At 39.6% G+C, this 27,080-nt stretch overlaps 1 protein-coding gene across 2 annotated transcripts in view; it reads left to right on the top strand.

The window, feature by feature from the left end:
• Positions 1 to 529: 529 nt before the first annotated feature.
• Positions 530 to 27,080, top strand: part of MEGF11 (multiple EGF like domains 11) — a gene marked incomplete at both ends in the record, with an annotated part of 192,074 nt that continues 165,523 nt past the window's right edge. Inside the window, 4 exons of one of the 2 annotated variants that reach the window (XM_080351245.1) lie at positions 530 to 645; positions 3,192 to 3,293; positions 4,820 to 4,920; positions 24,344 to 24,436. In XM_080351245.1, the coding sequence (XP_080207371.1) occupies positions 530 to 645; positions 3,192 to 3,293; positions 4,820 to 4,920; positions 24,344 to 24,436 (412 nt within the window). The remainder of the gene's footprint in view (positions 646 to 3,191; positions 3,294 to 4,819; positions 4,921 to 24,343; positions 24,437 to 27,080) is intronic. The other variant, XM_080351244.1, reaches the window with a different exon arrangement.

The raw sequence follows: 27,080 nt of genomic DNA, 5'->3' as shown, positions 1-27,080 counted from the left end.
GTTCTAAGTGATTCCTCAGCTAAGAGTTGAGAAGTGGATTGATTTTTCTTCAGTCATGTAATAAGCATATGTCTCAGATCTAGCCTACTATATTGACACATGTAAAACTCATTTACATAAATCAAAGGGGGTATCTGGATATTCTTCCATTTGTCTACAGGTTGATGAGAGAATAGATTATTTTAATACCTCAGTTACTTATTTTGTTGGTCCAAACAGACAGTTGTAAACATGAACAGTACCAGAAATGTTCTTTGGAAGAATCATTGGGGCTATCAATATCTGGGGTGGCTTAATCATCAAATTCATTGGTTTTAGTAGGTTGAAACATATTAATTCCTTTTACAATGCATTTGCACTTTTAAAAAATGTTACTGTTTAATTGATTGCTTTTGTAAGTATTTCAGTTTGTGAATAACTGCTCAGTGTTTGGATATGAACAGAAGCAAATATGAAAACGCCTAGAAGGAGGTTTTGTTCAAAGTGATCTTTAATGGAGATACTTTCTTTTCTTTGTCTAGACACAACAATGGTGGCACAGATCCTGTTCAAGTGGATTCTAAAAGGGCTTATTCTGCCTTTTCTACTCAAAACTACTCTGTCCCTAAACCCAGATGATCCAAATGTTTGTAGTCATTGGGAAAGGTAATGTATAACATGCCAATTTTTAATTTTTTTGACTAGCCGTTTCATATTTTTACATTTAAAAGGCAAAAGAAGAGCCATGATTTGCTGAATACCACCCTGCCTCACAGAAGAACATGGATTTGAGTGACAGAAATAGTACTTCTGAGTGCTTTTGAGGATTTGGATGATCCCAAAGCATAGGTTCTAAAGCTGGAGCTCTAGCCCACAGACCCCTGTGTTACCTGTCTGCTCAGCTCCTCCAGAGTTCCAGCGAGAGGACTGCAGAGGCATTTTGTCATTTATCATGGAGAGACCTAGAAAAACGGTGGCCCTGTTCCGTCTTGCTTTTTTCTGCTTGCTGCCAAGCAAGACTATTAGAGATTCTGACTAAGTTTTAAGCCCTTCCTGCTGCAACATGCAGACTTGCTGTGTATGTCGTGAACTTTGTGGCCAGATCTGCCAAATTCGTGTCAGCATCAAAGAGCATCTGCATAAAAGCACGGGGAATTAAAGGCCCTGGTAGTTCTGTTCTTCCTATTGTTACAGTGTCCTTGTCCTAAAAGTGGATCTTTGCAAGACAGTTCTTACGAGTACACAGAAAGCCACTGCCTTTGATCGGGTTCACATTCACACAGGGTCTGTTTGCAGAGGTTAAAGTTCCTGTACTCTTAAGTTTGACTTGCTAGATTTCCAGTTCTGTTCTGTGGTTCAGTTCCACACAAATATAAACTACCTTACACTCTAGCAAAATAAACCCCTTAACAATAGCAAAAATGGAATCCTACTTTAAAGGCACTGTGTTTTGATTTTAGAGATCTTAATTAGAGAACTAACTGTAGGTAACACAGCTGCAAAGCAAAGACCAAACAGGAGTAGGATTGTGCAGTGTGTGTTGTGAGGTGAAGTGCATTCAGAGCACAGGAATAAAATATTGATTTTGTCTGAAGAAAGTCAGCAACCTAGAGACCCAATCAAGGAGAAACAAAAATTAAATACCAAAATTGATTGGTTGTACTGACCAAGATGACTTTGTTACTTAGATGTTAATAAATCAAAGGGAAAAGATTGTTAGGGCAATTGCTGGATAACTAACGGGATCGTAAAATAATAATCAAGATTTGTGAGTGTTATTGTTTAACATTAATAATGTACAATGTAAATCTTTTACATTTTGGCATTAGTAAAACTAAAAACATTACTGCCAAACCCAGCAAATTTGGTAGAGGACAAATGCAACATCTAATAGAATCTCGGCCTGTTCAGAAGGGGCATGACAAGCAAGGCAGAAACAGTCCATCTTTGATTTCAAGCCAATCAGACCTCCTAGCAAATATTTTGGTATTCCTGTACAGGTGCAACCTCCCAGGGCTTAATCATGTCAGCAGTCCTGTTGGTGGGAAGGAAATCACTTGGGTGATTAAGACGATCGATATAATGAATGACTTGGAGGATCTAATTCCTGGGTCCTGACCCTGCCTGGAATGATTTCAGGATCATTCTCCAAAGATATTGTAGATCTGATAAAGTCGAGCTTGTTTCCAGATGAGAGCCTGAGATTCTGAGTCTCTTACGCAGTGCACCCACTCACTGTAGGGCTCACAATATTCTAAAGTGACACTAACAAGTCAAGGAGATGTGTTCCTATATCATGTGGGAGGCCCAGACACTTTCAATATAATCATAGTAATAAATATACTATCTGTTGCATGAATAAGTAGTGTTTTGGGAAGGAGACTGCTGGATTTTTAGTCTTCCTTCTAATAAATTTGGCCAATTTTTTTTCCTGTCCATTCATTTGTACAAAGAAGGGTAATCCCATTCTAACCACACTTCAGAGTGTTCCAAATCTAGATACCGGTTCACCAAAGTGTTCCAAATCTAGATACCAGTTCACTCTTGTTGCAATTTTCAGATAGTTCTGAGGTTATTTCTCCTACAAATTAAAAGGATTAAATTTGTGCAGCAGAAAAATAAACACTCTTCAACCTTTTACAAATGATCCCATTTGACTGGTGCACCTAATATTTGAAGTAATGATGCTGCTTCATCATAAAATGAAGTGTGAGCATCCCATTGTGCTGGCAAAATGCAGCAGTGCTGAGTTAATATGAGCTCTTATTAGCGTGGTGGAACACAAGCAAAAATTAACAGTCCTAGGCAGGAAAGCAGCTGAGACATTTTAAAAACATGGTGCTTTCCTCTCTCTTAAAATTTGCACTATCAAGTTAAACCAAATGCACTTTTCACCTTTTAAACTACCATGGATTTTAGTAACACTGGTTTATTTTCCAGAGGGAACGGTTCATTGCTCAGGCTGCAATCTCTGTCCCTAGTTCAGTTATGGAGCCCAAGGCTGACACATTTCCAAAATTTTCAGGAAGAGCTGTGGTTGAAGGAAGCCTTTTTTTTTTTATTATTTTTATTTTTAATAACACCCAAAATTTCTAAGATTATTGATTTCATTATTTTTCTTACTGGAGTGACATGAGTAGCACATACAGGGAACTGAAGCTTTTCATGTTGCAACAAACAGCCTTTCTCTTCCTTTCTTTCTCTACCCCTAGCTACGCTGTGACAGTGCAGGAATCTTACGCTCATCCTTTTGATCAGATCTACTATACCAGATGTACTGACATACTGAACTGGTTCAAGTGCACGAGACATAGGTAAGAGCTGATCCCTAGATGTTTTAGTTTTAGTTTGCCTTTTTATCTCCTCACATACCTTTTATTTATCCAAATTTTTGTAGTGGTCTGATAGAGATACGTACGATGACTGGGGTATTTGATGTTCTAGGGCATTGACTGAAGTATTGAGATTTTTGCATGAAATTGGAGTGAGATCAAGGGAAGTGTCAGTTGCTTATGGGCCGTTCAGCAGTGTATATTCTTGCCACTCACCCTGCCAGGTGACTGAAGTGTTTATTACATGACCAAAAGTGACCAGCTGTCCCTTCCAAGTGGTCAGTGTGTGTCCAGATTTATGGTAGGAAGTCCCTGCAGCTCCTAAATCTTGGAGAATCAGGCACTTGAAGTTAGTGATAGTTGTAAATGGATCCATATTTGAAATACTGCACCTAAATCTGTATTGAAAATCAGGTAAAATGAGGATGTGTCCATTTTTAGCACTGAATGAAAGCTGACACTAAACAGTTTGTTTCTCCCAGGCTGCATGTTATTGCTGTTACATTCATTCTGATTCCAGGTAGAAAAGTATCCTAATAAATATCCACTAATATTTTTACTTTTCCAAGGGAGTTTTAGAAGGCTGCTTGGCACCTTAACTTTCACACATTCAGTAGCAAAGAAGCTGTTCAGCACCATCCCCGTCTGACTGTGGGTTTTGCTTTTTAGCTTCTGTGTTACAATGTATGGAATTGAACGGAGATGCAGAAGTTTCTGGGCTATTGTATAGCTTGAAATGCAGCAGAATAAATCAGTTGGCTTATCTAACATGAGGAATAATAGATTTTGTTCAATTTAGGTAGTTTCAAATAAACAAACATGAACAAAGCTGTTTTGCAGTGTTCGCTGTTAAATATTCTCTGTTACATATTCCTTTTCTAATGTGGTATCATTGCTAACGCTGTGAATAAGTCTAGAAAAGCTACAGAATGCTTAACACCTTTTAGTTTCTGTGGACTACATACTGTGGTGGGGAAATATGCTTTAAAAACTGACCTGGGACTATAATGTCATTTTGCCAGACATTGATGCCTTGGAAGGGTTGGCAAGGAGGAAGAAATCACTTGGGGTTAACTTCACGGTTTGGGGATCGAGAGCAGTTTCGGCTGCGGTAATTCCTTATGCACACCCTGGCACAGTGGTCCCCGTGGAGGATTCTGTTCCTTCCATCGATGATCGCTGACCTTGCTAATATGCAGAATGAATTGTTTCTTCTTGAAGAAACTCCTTGCCCTTGCTTTAGGACTGGGGAAATGTTTTAAGGTAGCAGTCCTAGGAAGGGCTGTGGTCGTTGACTGTCATGAGTACTGTGTTTATAATACAAGTTATATTTCAAGTTTCAAAACAAGTATTGATTTTTTTTTATTGTGGCTTTTAATATCAAAAGCTTTCATGCATTTAAAAATAATTATTGAATGCTATCCTTACTATAATTTAACAGAAATATAATTCCACCAGTAAGCATTGATTTTCAATATTGTCCAATGGCTTTCTGTCTTGCAATTTAGAATAAGTTATAAAACAGCGTATCGAAGAGGACTAAGAACTATGTATCGGCGAAGATCTCAGTGCTGCCCTGGATATTATGAAAGTGGAGACTACTGTATACGTACGTACAGAGCTTTGATTAAGATGTGACAATTAAAAGTCATTTCTGGAGGAGCTGGAGACAAATTAAAGGTGTATTCCAGTAGTAATATTAAGGGCTGATTTTCAGAGCTGATTTTGGTCACAATTGCAGATACAGAAGGTTTCAGGTCCTTTCAGGTTTGTGTATTTCAAGCATCTAAGTAAAATTTTGCTGAGATCAACAGAGAGGGAGTTGATCAAGTTCCCAAGGGCTTCCTTGAATCAGACCTGACTTTGGGGGGTAATTTACAAAAGTATGCACTAATTGTAAAGAATTAGGAGAACTGAGAACACTCTTGAGAATGAAGTATTACATAGTTTTAGAAGCAGCGTAAAGTTTCTGCCTCTTAACTTTGAAAGTTCTTTCTCCAGGTAAGAACAGTTAAAATCTCATTGTGTTTCATATGGCCCTCTCAATAATTTTGCCATTTCTAAAGCTTCACAAATGTCAGAAGAATTTTTTCCTAATTGCACCGTATAAGTAAATAAAAAGCTCTGGAGTGTGTCAGGTCAGTCTGAGGGTGACAGAAAACGAAGCGGATCTCTCAGCAACACCTAGGAGTTTTGTTAATTAAAAATGTCCTGTACATGCATGTCATGCATTTTCAGTATGGCAGCTTTCTGAGTGCTCTGAGACAGAACACATTTGCTGTACTTTGCTCAAAACAAAGGCTGGAGCTGGGGAACTCTTGTCTACATCTTGTTAGATTGAGATTATGACACAAGAAAAATCCAAGGAGGTTTTGAACAGCATCAGAACCCAAATTTTATTGACAGGTTTAGAGTGCCATAGAATAATTTAAATGTGAAAATGATACAATTATCCAGCTAATGTGAATTATCCTGACACAGTGCTTTAAAGCTATTTAGCCTGTTGATGTTTTTATCTGAATACCTATATTGTACTTATATTGTAACATATGAGCACCTCAAAAACATAAATAGACCCAAATCTCATTTTAAGTGACCTCTGTGCCAAACAGTTACTTTGAAGAGGCTTTGGGCTGTGAAAAATTACCAGCCCTTTGAGACGAGGCACTAGAATTAGCCTTATTTACAAGGAGACTAATAATTTGATCTTTTGAAGTGTCAAGTGCTGTTACTTAAGTCCTGAAAAACATTTAAAGCAACCTATTGTCTTTGCTAAAATCCTTCCTATGATAAATATGTACTTACTTTTAAATTTCTCAAGTGTCAATATCATTTCAGCAGTTGTTCCACATACTTTTATTACCACCTTGAATTTTGCGACTCAAACTCCTGTCTGGCATAGAACATATTTATTTTCACTTTTCTCTCTGCGATCTGTCAATTATTTTAGCTTTTAGTTTTTAATTGCCGTGCGGGTTGCAACAACGGGAGATCTCTGCAGACTTTCTGATTCTTTGAGGATATGAACATTTCTTTTAAAGTGTTTTTTTTTTTAGTATTAATACTCAAGAGTTCTATGGCTGCCAGGCACATGTTGTCTTTCTGCTATGGAGAAAGAAGAGCATTCACCATAGACCAAGGTTTTGCTGGTGCAGAACAGGCAGCAGGTATCTGCTCAGCCCGGGAGTTTGTGTTTGACACAGTGCAGATTATACATTCTGTCTGTTATTTACAAGTGCAGAAGTTGGGTTCTTCTCTTTCACTGTCCACTTGATCATAAATGCCAAGTGCCTCAGGGGTGTTTTCTGTCTGTCCTTCCTGGGAGATCTCAGCAGCAAGTGCAGCCGAGAGGGAAATGATGTAAAGGGAGAAGTTTCCACCGTCACTGATTCCAGATCCTCAGACTTTGTTTTGATACCACAAGTAGCCACATAACAGAAAAAAAAAAAAGCCCAAACAAAAAGCCTCAGCAAAACTCTTTGACCCTGCAACCAACAGTTTGAAGAGACAACAATATTTAGCTAATGGGATCCTTCTCTTGTCATTCCTTTTGTTTCTAACACATCAAGCCCTGTTCTGTTAGTTTTGTTTTGCTTTTTTTTTTCCCCACAATATGTTCTTGTGCCAACAAGCAAATTCTCCCATTCATCATTCTTTGTAGTCAGCAGTGAATTCCATTTTCATTCCTGGTGACAACTCCTTGCTTTTACCTCTTTCTTTACCTTCTCTTTCCCATTTCTTTCTTTTCTTTAAACCAATATTTTCTGCTCTCCTCACAAGGTAGTGCGATACTCCTGCCCCATGTTCTCTAGCCACATTCAGTGCCTGCATCTCTAACAGCAGCTGCTACAAGAGAGGTCAGGAGACACCATCCAAATGATTCCCCTTGCCCGTGCCGTCACAGGGCAGCGTGATTTGGAGATGAACGTCCTTCCACCAAGCTCCACCGGCTCAAAGGGCAGAAGCTCCAGCCCTGCAGAGCAAGTTCCCCCCACTCAGCCAGCTCTTGAAAATCTTTTCCATTAGCGATGGTGGGAGCCACTACGGCATGGGAAGGAGAGAACATATCCCGCAGTGAGCCTGCTGATCAAAAGAAAGTTTGATTAAAAACCACTGTGTAGATTAAAGGCTAATTGGTTCTTCTTTCATTAATAGCAGTCTTTATTTCTTGCAAAAGTTAAATAGCTTTGTAATTAACAGTGACATGTTTAAACTAGAGAAAACTTGAGTTTAAATCTCTATTAATGTTTCTTGGATTTTAAAACAGGAGTAAAGGCTTTCAGCTACTGTTTTGATCTTTTCCCTTCTCATTTACTATTTTTTAAAGGAATGTCAGATACATGTTTTTATCTTTGGCCTCCTGTTGGGACTTACTACATGGATTATGTTTAATAAAATCTCAGTTCTAAATGATCAGGTTGACCCAGAGCCTTCTGCTCTGCCATTCTTTATCTGATGTGGTCTTTGCCCTTTTGAGATCCTCATATGCTGCTGCCCCATAAAATGTGAAATTCAGGCACAAGGTCAAATAATTTAACTTGTTGACTGGTAAGTTATACACCTTGCCAGCCTGTTAGTACCTAAGTTGAAATTGTCTTCTTTGTGCCTATAAATATATTGGAATATTTTGGGGGTTGTAATGATATTCAAAAAATACCACCTGAAAAATGCTGCAAATACACATCTGCTTTTTTTTTTTTTTTTCATTGATGTCTTAGAAATGGTTGCTACCATTCTGGTAGTTTTGCAAAATGATTCCCCTTCTCTGAATGTTCTTATACATGACATAGCTTTTCACTGAGCTGTCCCTGAAAACAAACAGCATAGTCTGCGTAGTAAATCACAGCAACTATGATTTACTGTACTTTGTATGCTAAGGTAAGCTTTTGGCAGAGCAAATGCATAAACCGCAGAAAATCTTTTCTTAAACAACCACAGGGTTCAACTGCCCTTCAAGGTTTTTGTAAGGATGTTTTAAAATTATATTGCCTAGATTAATATCTGTGGTAGATAAAGCATCTCTGAATTCTTTGCTGCTCAAAAAATGAGAAAAAGAAAAGGAATATTACATGGTTCTTTCGTGATTTTTACCCTCTGAGTAGATGGTAATTGAATACTTCCCTTTAAGAATATGTCAGGCAGAAAGATCCTCTATGTACTAAATGGATACATTTTTGTCTGAGAGACCAATGCTTTGTTCAGTCTGTCCATTTTAATCTTATTCTTGCAGTACAGATTTATATAAAAGAGACATTTCTTCTAGGTAACAAAGGGTCAGAGACCCAAACATCAGAGAAAAGGAAGATGGGACTGCAAGCGGCATCTACTTAGATCTGACTTTTTTGGCAGAAAAAAACAACATGAAACACAAAGTTGAGAATTCATATTTTCTTCAGCGATTGAGATATTTTAGCTTTTAACAGTTTTATTTTTCACTTTCATACCTTCCACTCTTTTTCTAATGTATAAATCTATGCAATGTGACAGGATGCAATAATGACAGGATTAGTGATATAGCAATCTTATTTACTGGCATTTATCTGTCGTTCAAACCTGCCAAAATTTAGCAGTTATAGATTGACCATTTAACAGTTCTTTCCTTCCTTTGCCAAGATATTATTGATCTCAGATTGTTTCTCACCATTCAGCTTTCCGCATTACAGTTGCCACAACCATCATCAGGGCTCCTTCAGTTTGGCAAATCTTTTTGTATTGGTCTCACCGGTTGAATTTCAGTTCATCACCTGGAGCGGTCGTTCGCTCAGGCCAGCGGTCAGGGACATTGTTATATTTGCATGTAGTTATTTACCCATCTTTTCAGCTAGACCATGCCTGACACCCTTAATGAATTTCAAAAACAAATGAGGAGCATTCTTTTAATAGCTGTCAGTGAAATTATGCCAATCTTGGACCTGATTCTTTTCAGGGTTTTAAATAATGTTTCATAAATTCTGTAATTCCAATAAACATGCCAGCTACATGGTATGATGTATGCTTTTACATTATAGCAATGTGAACATTCCTACCTCAGGATCGCCCTCACATTTACGAGGCTGCATGTCTAGTGTAGTATTTTTAATCTTTGAAGAGGCTGCCTTATTGGAGCCATATGGCTGGATTGTTAAACATCTGTACCATAGGAGTAACAATTCCAAAGCTTCCTGCCATCTGGATGAATTACAATACTTGCAATTCAATGCGTATGTTACAACACCACACTGACGCTGCAGTAGAGCGTACTAGTGATGAAAAGGAAAATAATAGCTTTTGTGATCGGTGCAAAAGTTGTACACTCTTAGAAAATGTTGAATCAGCAGCTTAAAGTTCCTGAATATTCATAATGTTTGTTCGTATGTCGGATTTGTTGATTATTTTCACTTTATAAGTCAGTAGTTCATTAACATTTTAGAAGAAATGTTGTCTCCCCCCCCTCCTCACACCTCAATTTTAAATTCCTCATGGTGAGGGTTCCTGCAACTTGAAAATATATTGTTTGAAAACTGCTGGACTTAGGAAATATATTTTTCTTATCTTTATAGACACATTAAAGCTGGTGCTAGTAGTTTCTGTAAGAGCCTTACTGTTACATTATTCAAGTATAGCGTTCTGTACATCAATAATGCAAGATAAATTAAGGGAACTGATACAGCAGTACATAGATACTTTGTGTCAGGGGATGTTATTTTTCTCTTTCTGGTTTGGGATGTCTGAGTGTGAGAAAATAGTGTGAAAGGCCATTCTGCATATACTGTCATTAATTATGGAGTTAAAATGACAGTAGGAGATGCTTTGAAATTTGTCCTTTTATAAGCATTTGAGATGACTCCATATATCTTTTCCCAGTGAAGAATACAGGGAAGATAATTGGAGTCCTTGGTTCCCATCTGAGGGAAAACTTGCAGAGGAATTAAGAAATAGCCATAGTCGTAGTCATAGTAGCAGCAAGATTCTTAGCTCTGCGTGGTGAGCGGGAGGAATCCCTGTTTTCTGTGGAATGAGCCAGTGGGTTGATGGAAAAGCACCAGAAGGAGCCTGTGACAGATCTGGTTATCTGTGTGCACTGCAGGGTGGAACCTGGGGCCATACATTCGTACTCAAAATACCGTTTGAAACCACCAGGCCCCAGCTCTGCCAGCAGCAGAGGCCTTTGCCTGTTCGTCCTGAGCATCTTGCGAGGCAGGTGCTTGCAGGTAGGAAGGGGGAGACCAGCCTTATAAGTAGGTCGGTTCATTTTGTGGCATAGACAAAGACACTATTTAGCCTTAAGATAATGGAGAGACCTCTTTGACGGGAAGGTGAAAAAATCAATTTTCATCTCACATCCATCATTTTATATTTGCAGTCAGCTTTTGGATGCTGATGGATTTGCAAAGATGCTGGTGGGGAGTAGTAATGAAATAAGGGAAGGACTTGTGGAGGAAATGCATAGAAGGAGGAGAAACAAAATGTTCCTACAGAGGAATGAGAATAGCATGAAGGCGGAAAGGGAGAGCATGCTGGAGCTTTATAATGTCTCAAAGGGCTTAATAAATATCAGAGGAAAAATTATGCAGGCATTATACTTAGAAAAAGATTTAGACTATTGCTAGTGTAGCAGTAAAAAAGCTTTTCTGGCTGCTTTAGGCAGTCTCAGTTGGATCAGTATGGAGCACACTGGGAATGCAGACACAGAAGGAGACGCTGGATCCGGAGCTGCTCAGTGTTCATGCTGGTGGCCTGGATGCCAGGAAGCTTCAGCAGGATCAGAAAAAAGGCACAAGAATCATAGATGTGAGCTCATTGTTGAATGCAAAGGAGGAGACACGCAAAATTTAATCCATTAATTTGCCTGCTTTTAGCAAAGACAGGTTGGACCCCAGCTGCTGTAAGTCAGCACAGGTCCACCAGGGTTGGATGGACATCTTCAGTTACTTCATTTCGCTTCCACATCTTCCTGCATGTCTTGATTCCCTTTCCAAATCCTCTTCCTCCTCCTGCTTTAATACACTGCAGTGTTGTTAATGCTGATCTAGAATGGCTTGGAGGGCACTGGTGCTGATCCACAGTAGCTTTGTGGCTCAGTCCTTCTTATGTTGCTGATATCCACTCCCTTGCATGCACTTATAATAAGATCCTGTCCATCCCATATATGAAAGAGCTGGTTTTGAGGACGTACATGTGCAGGATGTTTGCCATTTATCAAAGAATGAATGCACAGAATTCCAGAAAATGTTTTCCCTCCAAAAGAAGTTCATTAATAGTCCAGACATATGGAGAGCTGGGTTAACTTACCGAAATCAATAGGGTCAGAAAGAAGACGGATGTGCGAAATGAAACACATGTTTGAAATTGAACTTGTTTTCTTGACCATTCCTTTACATCCTTTTCCTATTTGATAGATTTATTTCCCTTGTGCTCTGAAGAAGTTTTAAAGCTGAGTAGAAAAGGAGGGAGAGAGATAGAGAGGAAAAGAAGTCACTTAAATAATCTAGGTGGCCTTTAAAAAGAGTTTCTGATGTACATACAACATCCGGTCACTTGCCATGGTGGGACAGGGGAAGAGGAAAGGAAACTTGTGCTTTGAGATTAAAAAAAAAAAAAGTTTAATAAGCAAAAGAGAAGTGGAAGAAGAGAGAACCAAAACAAAGGGTGGAAAGGCAGTCACTCACTGCCTGCCCTGGGCAGATTGATACCAGACAGTCACTGAGCAAAAGGTGGTTTATCTGAAGGCCTCTCCTCTCCCTGTTTATTGCTGAGCATGATGGTACTGAAAGCATGGAATAGCTCTTTGGTTAGTTTAGGTCATCTACCTGGTTGTGTCCCCTCCCAGCTCCTTTGGCATCTCCAATCTGTTCATTGAGTGGGGCAGCAGCGTGAGAAACAGAGAAAGCCTTGGTGCTGTGTGAACTCTGTTCAGCAATAGCTGAAGTGTTGGCATTATCAGCCTTGCTTTGGTCACAAATCTAAAACCCAGCACCATCCAAGCTGCTATGAAATAAATGAACTCCATCCCAGGCAGAGCCAGTACACACAGCCATAGTTGATAAAACACACTCAGCGATATGATCCTAATGAAATCTCCTTATGGCTTTTTTTGGTCTTTCCACCTCTTAGTTTTAGTGGTGACAGGGCACTGCTTTGAAAGCTGGCGCGAACCACTACTCACTTCAGAACTTTAGAAAGAATGAGCCCGTGCTGGCAGTTGTCTGAGCTGGCAGAGGGTCTGTCCCTTGTCCCTGCCACCCCTTGGTCTCTTGGCCACTTATAGCAACAGCCCTGGATGCCCTGAATATGTCAGCCTTTGCGGGCAGGAGGAGCCGTTTGGCTACCTGAGTGCATTTACTTATAGTTCAGCTATTCCTCGTCTCCTCTGTCACAGGAATGAGACAGTCTGAAAACACTTGACAGGTGGAATTTGGCCCAAAAGCTTCATGTTAGGCTTAAGTACACTGTTTTCAGCATCTTCCTGTGCGTAATGTACAGTTCTGAACTTCTGGAACACGTCTGTAATTATTCTGCCCTTTTAGCACTTCCTCTTAAAAATACCAATGGCATTCGCTCTAGGAATACTACATGAGCCTGCCATAAAGAATCATAGAATCATTTGGGTTGGGAGAAACCCTCAAGATCATTGAGTCCAACTGTTCCCCCACCCCTGGCACTGCCCCATGTCCCTGAGAACCTCATCTCCGTCTGTCCAACCCCTCCAGGGATGGTGACTCCACCACTGCCCTGGGCAGCCTGTTCCAATGCCCAACAGCCCTTTGGGGAAGAAATTGTTCCCAAGATCCAACCTCAGCCTCCCCTGGTGCAACTTGAGGCCATTTCATCTCATCCTGTCAGTTGCTACTATGCAATACTGTACCAACTTAGTTGGGTTTATTGATGTTGATTTCTTAAATGCTGGGTAATACATAGGAACGACTTTACAGGGCAGGAGTTTAAAGAGGTTGTAGTTCCCCTCACTCCTGATCAGCTTTGTCTGGTGTGGCATGCATTCCATGCCTCATGGTAGAATAAAGATATATTCTTCCATGGATTTCCAATTGCATTTGCAACTGCAACCATTTCTGGTGATTGTGTGATAGCCCAGGAAAATAGGCCAGCTGCTCTGTGGCTAAATGCAAACAGATAGTACTCTGTTATGAAACAAGTCTTCAAAATTTGTAGTAAGTGATCACATATGGTAAAATACAAAAATACTTACAACTCTGAAGCGTAAATCATTTAGACCAAAGTGTAAAAAATATTAAGATGCCATATTTTGCAGAAGATCACTGTGGGACTTCAGAAGAGAAGTAACAACTTCTTATTGCAATGATACTTTTGCATCAGGAGCCTGGATTTCCAAGGTGTTGAACGCTACCATTTCCATCAACTTGGCTGAGAACTGTGGATATGCATCATTTCTAAGTAGTGTTAACAGCTCAACAATGAAGTGTCAGCTGTTGTTGTTGAAGTAGCAACTGATCTGCAGACTGAGTTGTGCTTTCATATGGACATACTAATGCTTTCTGTAGCTTTATATAGCAAAGCACCTTCCTGAGACATTTGCATGAGTTACTTCAGTGAAGTGGGTGATAGTGAAGCAAAACAGCACAAATTCTTCATGGGGGAAAAAAAACCAAACCGCTATGATAGGACAAAATGGTGAGCAGGAGTGAACTAAAGGTGCCCAAAGTGCACATGATGGCAGTTTCAGGTTTGCAATAGTCACTTGATGAATCGGTGTTCATTTTTGGTTCCCTAACTGTTCTCAGTGAAAGAAGACAATGTCAGCTGATGGCTTGAAAAGCATCTGTTAACACTTCACTCTCTAGTGCAGTGCAAGAGTATCAATCAAATATCAAAAAGACTAATCAGAGACAGAGCTTTTCTAACCAGCCACGGCTGCTTCCTCGAGAACCAGATACTCCGTGACTATTTACACAGACATTCTCTTTTTCTTTCTGTTAGAGGATTAGAGCATTCAACTTCATATTTGTGTTTTGTTGCACATGCCTTTCACTTTAATAAAGGTGTTCTAAGGCTCCTCAGGGAAATTTTTTGTGAAACTTCAGTCCATTGCAGATTTGATCACAAAATATTTTTGCATGATTTATCTCAAGCTCAGTGTTTCTAACATAGGTATTCACTTTAGCAAACCTCACTTACTCTAATGCAGTGAGTCAGGAGATATTTTCAGCCTATTTAATCCCAAAGCTTTCCTTCTTTTTATCAAGATTTTTTTCCTTACTGAATACTATGATTTACTTTTATTACTGTAATGCCCAGAAATCCATGTGCAAAACCACTAAAAGATAGCCTTACTTGAAAAAGGTTACAACTTAAGTATGTAAATCGACTTGAATAAAGACATTTTTTCTGATTAATATTAAGAAATTGTGTATGAAACATGCAATAAACATACTTGTAAAGAAATTAAACCTGATATTCAGTGTAGCAAGCAACAAAAGGCAGATTTTGGTTAGAGCAGCGTGGTGCATGTCACTGCGATCACAACATCTGCATTCACAGGTGTCATGTTTTAGGAAAATCTGCAATTTAAACAGAATTCTTTTAAAAAAATTATTAAAAGCATCCAAAATGATCTCTTTTTTTTTTCCACCAAATACTATGTAATAGTTTTGTTTATGTAAATGCTATTTAACATTACCTTACAGCAAAAGGCAGACATCTTCAATAGTTTCTGACAGCATGGGTGAAATTTTTTATTTCCAACTCTCTTTTTCTATTTTCAGGCAACAGTGTGAATCACAGGAACTGCAAAGTACATTTTACCATGTCTCATTAGTAGAAAGTTTCTCTAGGCACTTAGATATTCCTAAGAAATTGGACTTGATCCTGAATCAGCTGGCTTCCCGCAAGCTGGACTTGGTTATAGAAAGTTTAAACCAGTGGCTTCAGATGAGAGTCAGCACCCGTAATTATAAAATAACTTGTTTCCTGGGGTCTTTTTTTTGCAGTTCTTTTCAGTAAGATGTTCTGAAACACATTCCTATGGTTCCTTTTGAAATGTGAGAGAAGTGAAAAGTGTCTGCATTTAAATATTCCATCCCTGGTTGGCGCAGCTTACACATTAACACGATCTTCAAACAGACTTTAATTCTCTCCTCGGTTTCAGCAGGGTGACCTTCCTTTACATTTTGTGGCTTGATGTTTAATGGAAACAGAAATGCATTGGTGCTCTAGGGCTGGTGCCATCTAATAGCCCGGCCCCAGCGACAGGTTGGCCCTTAGAAGTTTGTCCATATTCATCCTATTTTGGTGAGAAACAAAGAAAATATTTTTGTTAGATTGGCTTGATGAGATTTGGAATAAGAATGAAGAAAAGTTTTGTTTGAAAAATCAATAGTTTATTCAATGTGCTACAGGACTCAAATTTATCTAGGAGAATTGGGGTAATTTAGTTTTATTGGGTGTTGCATTGCTCAGCAAAGATAGCCAGGAGTATCATGCAGTGCAGATGCCTTCATCTATCTACTTTTCATCTTTTAGGAACAACATTTTTGATGCACCCATCCTCAATCTTACACACAGCACATACTCTGGGCCTATGAGAATCAATCAGCAGTGGAGCTGTGTCATTTACTGACAGAAAATGGAATTTTCTTGGCATGAGACCCACAATTCAGGGCAAGTCAGTAATCAGAGAACTACGGACATGTAGGAACGCTACCAGAGCCAAAAATAAATATTTCACAGGAACAGTAATACAAGGGAATTTGTACACAAAGAAATTCACTTAATGCCGTAAGTGGGTAACTAGCAAAATATGCAAGTGCTGTAATTTTGAGGTGATTTCTAGAGAACAAGGCAAGATGACTTAGTTATTTTACCAGACTCTTTAGGCCAAACTCCTGTGCACGTCTCTCTTCCTGTCTGCGACAGCATCTCTGAGAATCTTGCCCTTGTTATAAGGGTTTGGTTTGGTGGTTTGTTTGTGTTTGGTTTTGGTTTTCTGTTTTTGTCTTTGTTTCTTTTTACTAATAGTTCATTTGCATTGACATTATCCTACATGCTTCCTCTATCGCTGCTTAAATGGAACTGCTACTCAGCCAGTGTTGGAACACATACATTCTTGATCTGTTTGAGTGATACAGTCATAGTAAGACAGCAGATGTAGCTGTGATATGAACAAGGCAGTGGTAACGTACTAGTGAAATGTCTACAGTGAGAAATGCCATCCTACACCTGCTGAGCTTCACACAGCTCTGCCATGTGTGATACAAGTATTACCTGTGCATTCCCCCAGCAGCCTGTCAAGTGTGGTTGGACACTCCCTGCCACCACAGGTCCTTTGGTGGATCACATTACGTTTGCTCTTCTTCAGGTAGGTTTGGCTGCTTCTCCATAGGTTGGCAGGAAAGCTGCAAGGACAAGGGATCTTAGGTATGAATTTCTCTGTTCCCCAGCCTGCCGAGAATTTTATTCCTTCAGGCAACAAAAAAAATCCTATAAGGTTAAGAACAAAATGATTGGGGAATACTTCCCCTGGTTTTTGTTACAAGATAATTTACTTGTTCCCTCTTCTCTCCTCAAAAACCCTGGAGCCTGCTGCTGGCAAATACAGCCTGGTGGAGTGAGGTCTGCTAGATTGTATGCAGAGAGAATGAAAGACAATGTGTAAGAGTAAATGTTAATATTTCTACATTGCATAGAGGAAAATAGTAGTGCCTTTTCTAAAGGTGCAATATAAAGCACAATTTGCAGACAAATTGTCGTTAAGTTTGCTGGTTGGATGAATCAAGTTCCAGTAGAAAATTAACTAGTGAAAATGTATTTTCCACAAATTGCTAGAAAGTGTTGGTCAATTTGCTAAAATGGAAGGAGTGGGCAGAGGGCACAGGAGGGGAAACACTTTCCTGGGTCATAGATTCTGCTCTGCTGATTCAGGATCTCTCTTAACCTCATTAACAGTTTGAACTAGTGATAATGATTGTTTTGAACCCTGCAGTGAGGAAATGGGAAATCGTTTACCAGAAAAAGTTAAATGCTGAAATTATCCCAGAGAATAATATTGTATTAGAACATTGATCAGCAGAATTGATCTCAGCATAAGTCTTTCCTCTCAACATGGCAGAACGCAATGATTATTTCTAGTTGAAGCAGTGGCAGAAAATACATAAAATCAGTTGCAGGCCTTGAACGATCAACAACTGTCAATATTTAGCCGATCTCCAGATAGTTCTCTGTGGTCTCAGCTTCACTTTCTGTGATGGCAGTCAGAAAGATTGAGCCTTAGAGAATGTAAGCGGTTTAGGAATGTGACATGTTAGAGTGGTGAGGATTTCAGCTGATGGTGGAATTTCTCTCTTTGCCGCCCAGAACAAGCCGAGGTGTGTGGATCTCCTGATCCTTACAGAGCACTGGGGGTCAGCAAGAGACCTCCCTATGGGGACTGTCACCTCTGACCTTGGGCTGAGGCCTTCCCCTCATACGTGACGTTAACCATGGACCTGTTGAAGTCGGCCATTAGACAGATGCTGTGTCTTTGTTGCAGAATTTCCCTAGTTCTTAACTCCCTCGTGCCCTTGCACTAATTCCTCATGCCGGAGCTTGGCTGTGATTTATCTACAGACTAATGAATTAGTGCTGCTTTTACCCAGCCTCGTAACATGTCCACTTTGCAGGGCTGATGCACTTGAGTGCTCAGAGTCCTGCAACGCCTTTCCAAAATTCCCTTTTTGTGCTTTGAAATACTGCAGAGTTCTTCAGTTATTCACCCAGCCAAAGACACAAAGCAGTTCAGCTTACTGACCCCAGTTCTGCTCCTCTGACATTTGCTGTTACAAGGAGGATGCTTTTCAGCTCTCATTCAGACATTATTAAATGCTGAGTACTGTCTCCCATTCCTTCTCTCTTCCAGAGCTGATGAAGCCAATGGGGCTTCAAAATGACACAGAGAGTCTGTTAAATACGTGACTCCCTTTGACCTCTCCTTTTGCAGGGCTCTAACCTTCTCCTCTATTACTGTCACTGGCGCTATTTTATGGTCACCGATGCGATGCCATTCCTGCCCCAGGGATATGCTGCTCCAGCTCAGCACCAACCAGATTTCAAGCCCCAAAAATGTCCCTCCGTTCTTGCTTTTCTCAGGGCATGTAGAAAATGTGATAGTCTCTTCTCTCCCATGACCTTCCCCGGAACAGTTTACTTCCCCAGCCAGTCCCTGGAGTAAGATGATAGATTGCATTGTGGACCAAAGTAGATCTCCTCAGTGCCAGATCCTCCAGTAACTGCTGACCGTGAGGATTCCTCCTGTGAGGGGCCTGAAACTCTGAGCTCTGGCTGGAATTGTCCCAGGACTTGTACCCTGGTCTGTGTGCTCTGCGTGGGCCGCTTAGCCATGACAAGAGTGTGGGAGTCCCTGTACTCACCTGCTCATTAGTCACCAGAGCCTCAGATTGCCATTTATCTGGTTACAGAAATCTGAGCTGAAACTATCATAGATTTTATGCTTATTAACAAATCTTCACCTTCTAGTGATTCATATAGGGATTTACTGATATTTTGTCAGTGATGACACTGACATATGTCAGATTCTGCTCCGGGGAGAAGACAAAATCCCCAAAATATATCTCTTCTTTTACTTGAGACGTTCCCAAGTCTCTCTGGCATAGCCCACTCCCTGAGCTTTGGCAGGGTGTCAGGACTGAGGATAACACAACCCGGCTGCTCTATGGAACAGATCAATGGCTCACTAAGGCAATGGTCAGAGACTGCTCCTGTCCCAGGAGACAAAAAGGACCATTGGTCCTGTTCTGATCGCATCGATGCATAGTCTCTAATTCCAAATCTGCCAAAAAATGCAACGGAATTGCACCTACGGGAGAAGGAGTTGAGCTTGCCACCCATTTTTGTTATATGATCTGTATCAGTCTCATCTTCCCTTTGCTCACATGAATCTCCTTGTTTTTGTACTATTTTTTATTAGTACTTTCATTGGATACAAAGAGGGAGATGAAAAATAAGGGATGCCATACACTGAAACAATAAATTCCTCAAAGCCTGAGCAGACTTTGATATCTCTTCATATCTTCATCTATGAAAGCTGCTAAACCCTGCATTAAAGTGCTTTCCAAGGTGATAAATTAATGGATGTATCCTGAGTGATGACCACAGAAATAGACATTAAGCAATGCAAGGAACTATTATCCCACTTCATTGAAACAATTATGCAGAAAACCACCTAATCAGCATGATTCCTGACAGAAAGGCAGTGATTTAGGGAGGGAATCTTCCGTTCCACAAATAAGCAATAATCTAAGAATAAAGAAAACCTACCTACATGCATTAGCTCTAGTCATCTTTCTTTTACTATCAAGCCTCCCTTTTCTGAGCACATTCGAGGAGAACCCAGCCAAAAGCTGACTACAGGCTTATCTAATGAAGCCAATATCGTAGACTCAGCACAACCTGGATTCGGGCCAGTGCATTAAGATGGAAACACCAGAGTGGCCCTGAGTGAATAGAATCCTAATGGAAAAGGGGCAAGCATCTTTTTCATCTTTTTTTGTCTTCTTTGACCTTTCTGCATTATCTGAAACCACTGGCCATGAGATAACTGCTATTTCACCTGACCAAATTATTCTTTCCTCTAAAAGTGGTGGTGGGGGCTAGAGGAATGTGCTAAAATGTCCCAAATTGTTCCAGAGACACACATTAAATAGTGGAAGAAAACACTAGTTTTACCATTAAATTTCTGCTTTATATAGCCCAACAACTATTGAGCATGGGGCACACTAGTTAGATGATCTGAAGTTAAAATACCAACACCATATAAAAAAAATACAGGTCTGCTTTTGTTTCAGAGCAAGAAAATTAAATTGGTCTGAGTTTGGGTGAAAACAGCGTATAGTGAAGAAAAGCTGGCAGAGACTGCCTAAGGTAGTGCGGACAAAATGCAAATATTTTGAAGAACTTGCAGTCACGGGGCAGCGTCCTTTAGCCACATGTGCAGTCAGAATAGAGCGGCTCGTTCTGTGTAGTTCTGGGAGAGACCTTGAATGTCTCGTTGTGTCTGTGCTCTCATAGAGTAGCATCTGTATCTTCATTTAGCTATGTTTTCCATTATGATATTGTTTGTACGTTTATTTATGTTTTCCGTCACCTCCTGGCTGCGCTGCCATCCCTGGGCAGAGCGCCCGCAGAACCCAGGAAACTGGAATTTATACAGAACGGCTCGTCAGTGGCTCACGCTGCTATGAATGAGTGCAGTTCATCGAGCCCCTTCTCTGCTTTCTATGCTGGGTTCCTTCAGACTTTGTAATTATCCTGATCTTTGTTTTGAAGGTATTTTGCTTGTCTGGCATAACAAAGTCCCACTGAAACGGGAGGGAGGTGGAACTTGGGGCAGTGGCTGGGAACCCCTCTGGGTTCAAAGGGCCCCTACAAATGTCACCACGTTCCATCGCAAGCAAAAGACGCGATTTTTTGACTCTGCCTATTGTGAAATAAATACACAAGTTATATTTTTGGATAAGCTAACAAAAATTTACCAAGCTAAATCACTCCATCGTTATTCTCCTAGAATGAAACTCTTCTCTAAACGCACTTTCCCCTCGAGGAAAGAGGCTGAGAAGGTGGTTGTGGCAGGTCTTAGTTACTTTGCTTAATAGATACAAGAAGTCAATGTGTTGGTAATGGGATATAACAGCGCATAAGCCAACGCAGTACAGCAGGGTAAACCCTGCACAGTCCTGGTTGGGATCCACACAGAGGAATACAGCAGCAAGGAAACCAGAGCAACTCCATACCTTTGTAGATAGGAGACACGGGGAACCCATTTAGAGCATGTCTAAGTTCATATTCAGGACAATTAAAAAATACGTGCTAATGTTAGAGACATATATGAGCCATTTCAGGTGTGAAAAGAGTTTAATCTTTAGGTCTGTTTCCCAGAGGATTGACCTTATATGTTACAAAAAGCACTGTTTTTAATTATAAAGTAAGTGATAAGCATCAAATGAATTGCTACAGAACCCCTTTGTTGACTTTATTCCGTGATAAGGAGCAGTTGCTGTGTGACCTTGAATACGGCCAAATAACTCATGCCAAACGCATTGCTACAAAGATGGCATTTTGGCAGGTCTTTGATGTAGGTCATTTTATTACCAGCCTGAATCAAACTACAAACTGATCTTAAACTCATGCCAAGAATGCTAATAATAAACTGATCAATGGGGTGCTGGATTGTTCAGAAGAACTGGTCGAGGGAAAATGCGGACATAAAAAGTCTGGAATTCCAAAGGTTGAGCTGCTCGGGCTATTATACTGGGAGAAATTATATTCCTTGCATTATTATAAGTTTTCTTTACCCCAGGGGCCTTTACCTGAGTGTTGAACAGGACAGTGTCAGAAAGTATACACTTATCTTTATTTTTCTTGACCTTTATGTGCAAGTAATTTTTATAGTTCCATTAACTAGTAAGATCATTTGCAAACCACTGTACAAAGTATATTATGAAGAATGCCTTGGGGACCATTGTATCCTATTATGTTGAATGTTAATAGAATGAAAAATTAATTTAAAGTCTAAAGATTAGAGCAAGGCAAGACCTCCTTTTTATAGGGGAAATTTGAAATTTTATTTGCTATGGTAAAACTTTAGAGTAGTATCCTACTGTGACCTTTATATGGACCTTTATAGGACTGATTCAAATCAGACGGTACAGGAAGCTGATGGAATAAAATAGCTTATATTAAAGCTTCCCCTTTAAAAAAAGGGGGATTTCTGTGACCCCCACATATGGGATTAGTCCTGTGTAATTTCACAGCTTTAAATAACTCTATGCTAGCGAGCTCATAGCTGCTTGTTTAGCAAGTTAATAAACCAGATCTGAGAGAACTCGCAGTTCCAAGCGGTGTCTTACCTTACTTGACTCTTTAATTGCTCATTAAACATTGTCATCTTCCGCTATGCGGGACTTCAAAACACCTAAAAAAAAAAAGATGTAGTTCTCTATGGTACATTTTTATATTTTACATACCACTGATCACTTGGGAATGAGGAATAATATCTTGAGACTTGCTTCTAAGTCTCGCATAGCTCTCCTCCCTAGGGACTGGAGCATTTCTACAGAAGTCAGTAAACTTTATTAGCTTCATTAGTGATTATTATTTCATATTTATGTTAGCGTAGTTAAGGTGTGATATATTTGTATGGCTAAATCAACTACATTTAGACTGGTAATGCGTAGGAGTTTTGTTATCTGGAAGAGCAAAGAAATATTCCACCGTTGATCTTCTTGCTCACAAATTGTGCCTTGAGCTGGGAACCTGGCCTAGTCATTTTACATGTGAGAATGATTTATTATTGTAAGTGTCTATATAGGGAACAGAAAAATCTTGGTTTTGATTTCCATACCTCTTATAAAAATAATATGTGTTTTATTAATGAGAAACGTGTTTTTAGATAAAGCCATACAGGGCAGAATTTTCTAAGTATCCCTACCTCACCATATCGTATATCTTCTAGTACACTGCACTTTTAATAACAAATTAGAAGTTTGTGGCTGTTCTGGATGTGAACTTGTTGTCACAGATAACTAGCCAGTTTTGAATGATTGCATGAAGGCATATATTGCTTTATTGAAAAATTCTGTTTTCCTAATACCCTACCTTGAACTCCATCTCACAGCTGTAGCCCAGGAGGCCTCACTGTCTTCAGAATCCCTAACTCAAGAAAAATAAATGTGCAGAAGATTAGGACAATTAGTGACTAGAGAATTAGCTATCAATATTTCATGCCCCCTGCAATACTGTCTAAACACAAGATATGAAATAAGAATAAATTGCACTTCTGACATGCAGCGAACCAGGAAAGGAAATGACTAATCCAGAAAGATCTTGTGGTTGTTATAACGAGGCAACATTCTAATCAGCGGTTTTCAGTACAGCAGCACGAAACTGCTTCCCAAATCAGCTTTACTGGCATTGTTTTATACAGGAATGAAATAATCTTTGTCTTGGAAAAAGTCTTTTGTAAACCAGCTTCAGTGAGCTCTTCAGTAAACACAAATATAAAAACATAGGATATACAAACACAGGTTATATATGATATATATTATATATATGTGTCTATATGTTAATATAATGATATCATTGCCACTACATCATATTTGTTGATAAATCACACATGGTAGCCTACATGGAAATTATACGTTCCAACTTAAACATCCAGTTTGAATCACTGGGAGGCTGAGTTTTTGGTGATGTCCTGGGTAGTAAAATGGAAATAAGGCAGGAGGTAGTCAAGTTCAGCCTTTAATGTAGTTATTCAGTATTGTCCAAGTTTTTGTGTGTGTGATGAGCATACTGGCATATGGGAAAGTAAGTCAGACACCGAAACAGCACAGGAGAAAGAAAGTCTTGAAACCATGAGCTGCTCCTGCTCAGGGAGAAGAAAAGGAGGTTCTGCCATGTACATCTCTAGTCAGCTGGGAAGTAAGACACTAAAACCAGCCAGTTTTTCATTGCTTGAACGTTGAGGATATTGGACTTTCAATAATCCAACAGTGGACAAATAAGATATAGAACACTGTAGTTATGGAAAACTTGACAGCCTTGAAAAGAAAAGGCTGCACATAGAGCTGCTGCGTCATGTAGTAAAATTATTTCTTTTCCTTGAGCTATTTTTTACACCTCTGTTTTGGATCTTAATATACTTTCAAAACTGAGCTCCATTTCATCCTATGAAGAGTAGCAACTGGAGTACAATGGAAGAAGCTGGTACTCTGTAATACAATAATAATAAGTGTCAGTTTGCTAAAAATGTTGTTATGAAGCAAAACTGCTAAGCAAAGTGATTTCTGGTGTTACGGTTTTTCATTACAAAGAGCTGAAGTGACAAACGAGTTTATTGCTGTCAAGAGACCTATATTTTATTTTGGTCTCTTAGTATTAATTAAATATTGCAAGTAATTTTTGTATGGGTGTTTGCTTTGTTTAATATTTTTTGAACAAAATATTGCTCTTGAAGGCATAGTTCAGTGTATGTTTACCAACCACTTAATGTGTTTACAATGCCCTGTATTGTTTGTTCCTAACAGCGCTGTGCACAGAGGAGTGTGTGCATGGGAGGTGCGTTTCTCCTGACACTTGTCACTGTGAACCAGGATGGGGAGGCACCGATTGCTCGAGTGGTGAGTAAAGATTACAAAAATGTGATGAAGATACATGCCGCTCTTAGCAAAAAAAGGCCTGACATAAAGCAGTGACCTTAGAACTTGGATGCTTTAAGTGGAAAAATGAAGGTTGTCTGTTGGTTATTTTGCAACAATATGTGATAATACCCCATCCTATGATAATGACGTTCACCTTTTTTTGCTCATTTTTACAAAGAAATGTTAAATGCAGTGGAGGATGCTCTTAATGCTTTCGGTCCTGGTATTAGGATACTGGTATAGATAATACAGCTCTACTATGATTGCTTTCTCTCTTTAATCTTTAATACAACGTATTGTTCATTAAATACTTTGTGAGCACTTGGAGTCGTTTGGAAAGCACTGGTTTTAGACAGAGTCCTTGTCCTGTTGAAGCCAGTGGGAGTTTTGCCATTGACTCTTCACACAGCCCAGATTCTACCATCTGACTTGAAATCCACTCCTTAAATTAGATGGTAGAGGTGGGAGTTCTGCATCTTTTCCTAGGAAGCTAATTCTCACTTGAGGCTTTCAATTCTTTCAACTAGGGAAGCTCCCTATGTCAGACACTCTTAATTGGTAATGATAAGTTTGAGTCCATGTTATTGGTTCACGCTGGAATGGAACAGCCAGCGCTCTTCCCAGGACAAACATCAGAGATGTTCTGCAACACAAGGCCGATATGTTATTGGCAGAATGGATATAAACTTGTTAACTGGAGTCTATTTGTGCGTCAGGCAAGTAAATAAAGCTGCATCGAGAAAGATGCAGTGAGTCATTTACTGAATGAATATTTCGTTTTGCCTTTACTTCCTTTCTCCCAGATTGATTGGGATCTTAAAAAAGAGGCATCATTAGCAGGCAAAGAGATAACAGAAAAGGGATCTATAAATGGAGACATTGGAACAGAGTTAAATGTGACTGGGAACAAACCCCTCCAGAGCCTGAGGTCGATGGGCAGACTGGTCTCTGGCCAAGTTACTGGTGTTTTGTCGGCAGCTTTCCTGATGTCTCCTCAGATAGAGCAGAAAAGGCAACGGACTGAGCAGGGAGGAAGGACAGAAGGAAAGGCCAAGCTTTGGGGCCTGATGCAACCTTGCCTGACATGTAGGCAACTAAAAAACTGGGCAGCATAACATACTGAATATCTCTCTACAACAATATTTTTTAAAAGAGAAATAGTATTTTCAGTTGTAAAAACTGTAGAGAATCTCAGGAGATCATTTTATCCTTTGGTTATTTTTAGTAACAGATATTGTAACCTAACAGCCAGTGAGTATTTATACAGTGCATGTGCACTTAGAGAAGTTAAAAATAATAATGATATTTTTAAAATACTGTGACAACATGGACACACACATAGAGATGTATACATTTTTACACACATGATCACAGAGGAACAAGCACTCCATGAAAGTATAAGATGTCAGGGCACAGAATGGTCTCATGGGCTAAAACTACCCAGTGACTCTTATTAAACTGCACTCCTCTTGCAAGTGAAGATAAAAGGAAAAGAAGGTTTTTCCTATATTGAATATTTAGCTTTTAAAAGTAATTAGGAATATTAAAGCACTGACAATGATTGAGATAGAAACATTATTCATAACTTTTATTTCCGCACTGGGCAGCAATCCAGTATATTTCATTTATGAGGTTTCAGCGGTGGAAAGAGAAGAGTTAGCCAATTCCTAAATTAAATATGCCCTGTTAACATTTATAAATGATAGCCCAGGATTAGCTTTAAAATTTAAGCTTTCATTTTATTAATATAATTAGTGTGTTTGCTGGACTATAGTGCCCATTGTCTTTCATTCCATTTGTTATCAGCTGGACAACATGAATTCCTGTCCCAAGGTCTGCTCTCACAAGCATTGTCCAGTGTAATGCTTGTAAGTGTGAACAGCCCCCGAGAAATCGGCTTTTCCTGCAGTTACGAGCGCTGCTCACCTTTATGCTTCACACTAGAATTTGGATGACTGGTCTCTTTATTGTTGGGGGAATTTATTGAAATTAAAAGATACAGAACAGATATCAGTGAATCCACTAGAGTTGTTATTCTGTTTCCAGGAGAGAAGCTGGGAGCCTTTGCCTGGCTGAGGTTAACTGGGATTTTCAAATACACTGGTGATCTACGTATTGAGTCATGTACTGTTAGCCGGGAGTAATCTGGAAAACATTTTTCACTTCTACTGCAATAATGTATTACCTGTTCTTACTTTCTCCCTGTTCCTTCATTCACGTTGGGCAGCTGCTGTGCAGGTTACATGTTAGCAATGACAACTGTGAATTGTTGGGTGTTGGTGAACAGCTGCCCCTTGGGCTGTGCTCTGCACGAACTGAAGTCATTGGTGGGATTTGTGGCTTCCGTGGGGCCACAGGACTTTCTATTTGGTCCTTGGTGATTTTGTTAAGTTACAGGCATATTGCTTTTAGTGTTGGCCGTTTGAAATTATTTTACTGGGAAAGGGATTGCTAGGCAAAACAACTCTTTTAAATTTAGAAAATCTCACAGGAACTGTTTCCTGAAAACCGTGTTGAGAAGTGGAGCCTACCTGAGACCGGGGGTCATCTGTTACCATTTACTTGGAAAAGTTCTGGGGACACTTGCTCCTTTTGAGGCGGTATTTCAACACCCTGCAGATGA

Source organism: Nesoenas mayeri (assembly GCF_963082525.1).
Source record: "Nesoenas mayeri genome assembly, chromosome: 11".
Classification (NCBI taxonomy): domain Eukaryota; kingdom Metazoa; phylum Chordata; class Aves; order Columbiformes; family Columbidae; genus Nesoenas; species Nesoenas mayeri.
Note: the sequence above shows the minus strand (reverse complement) of the source record. Positions and strands in the feature narration are given on the sequence as shown.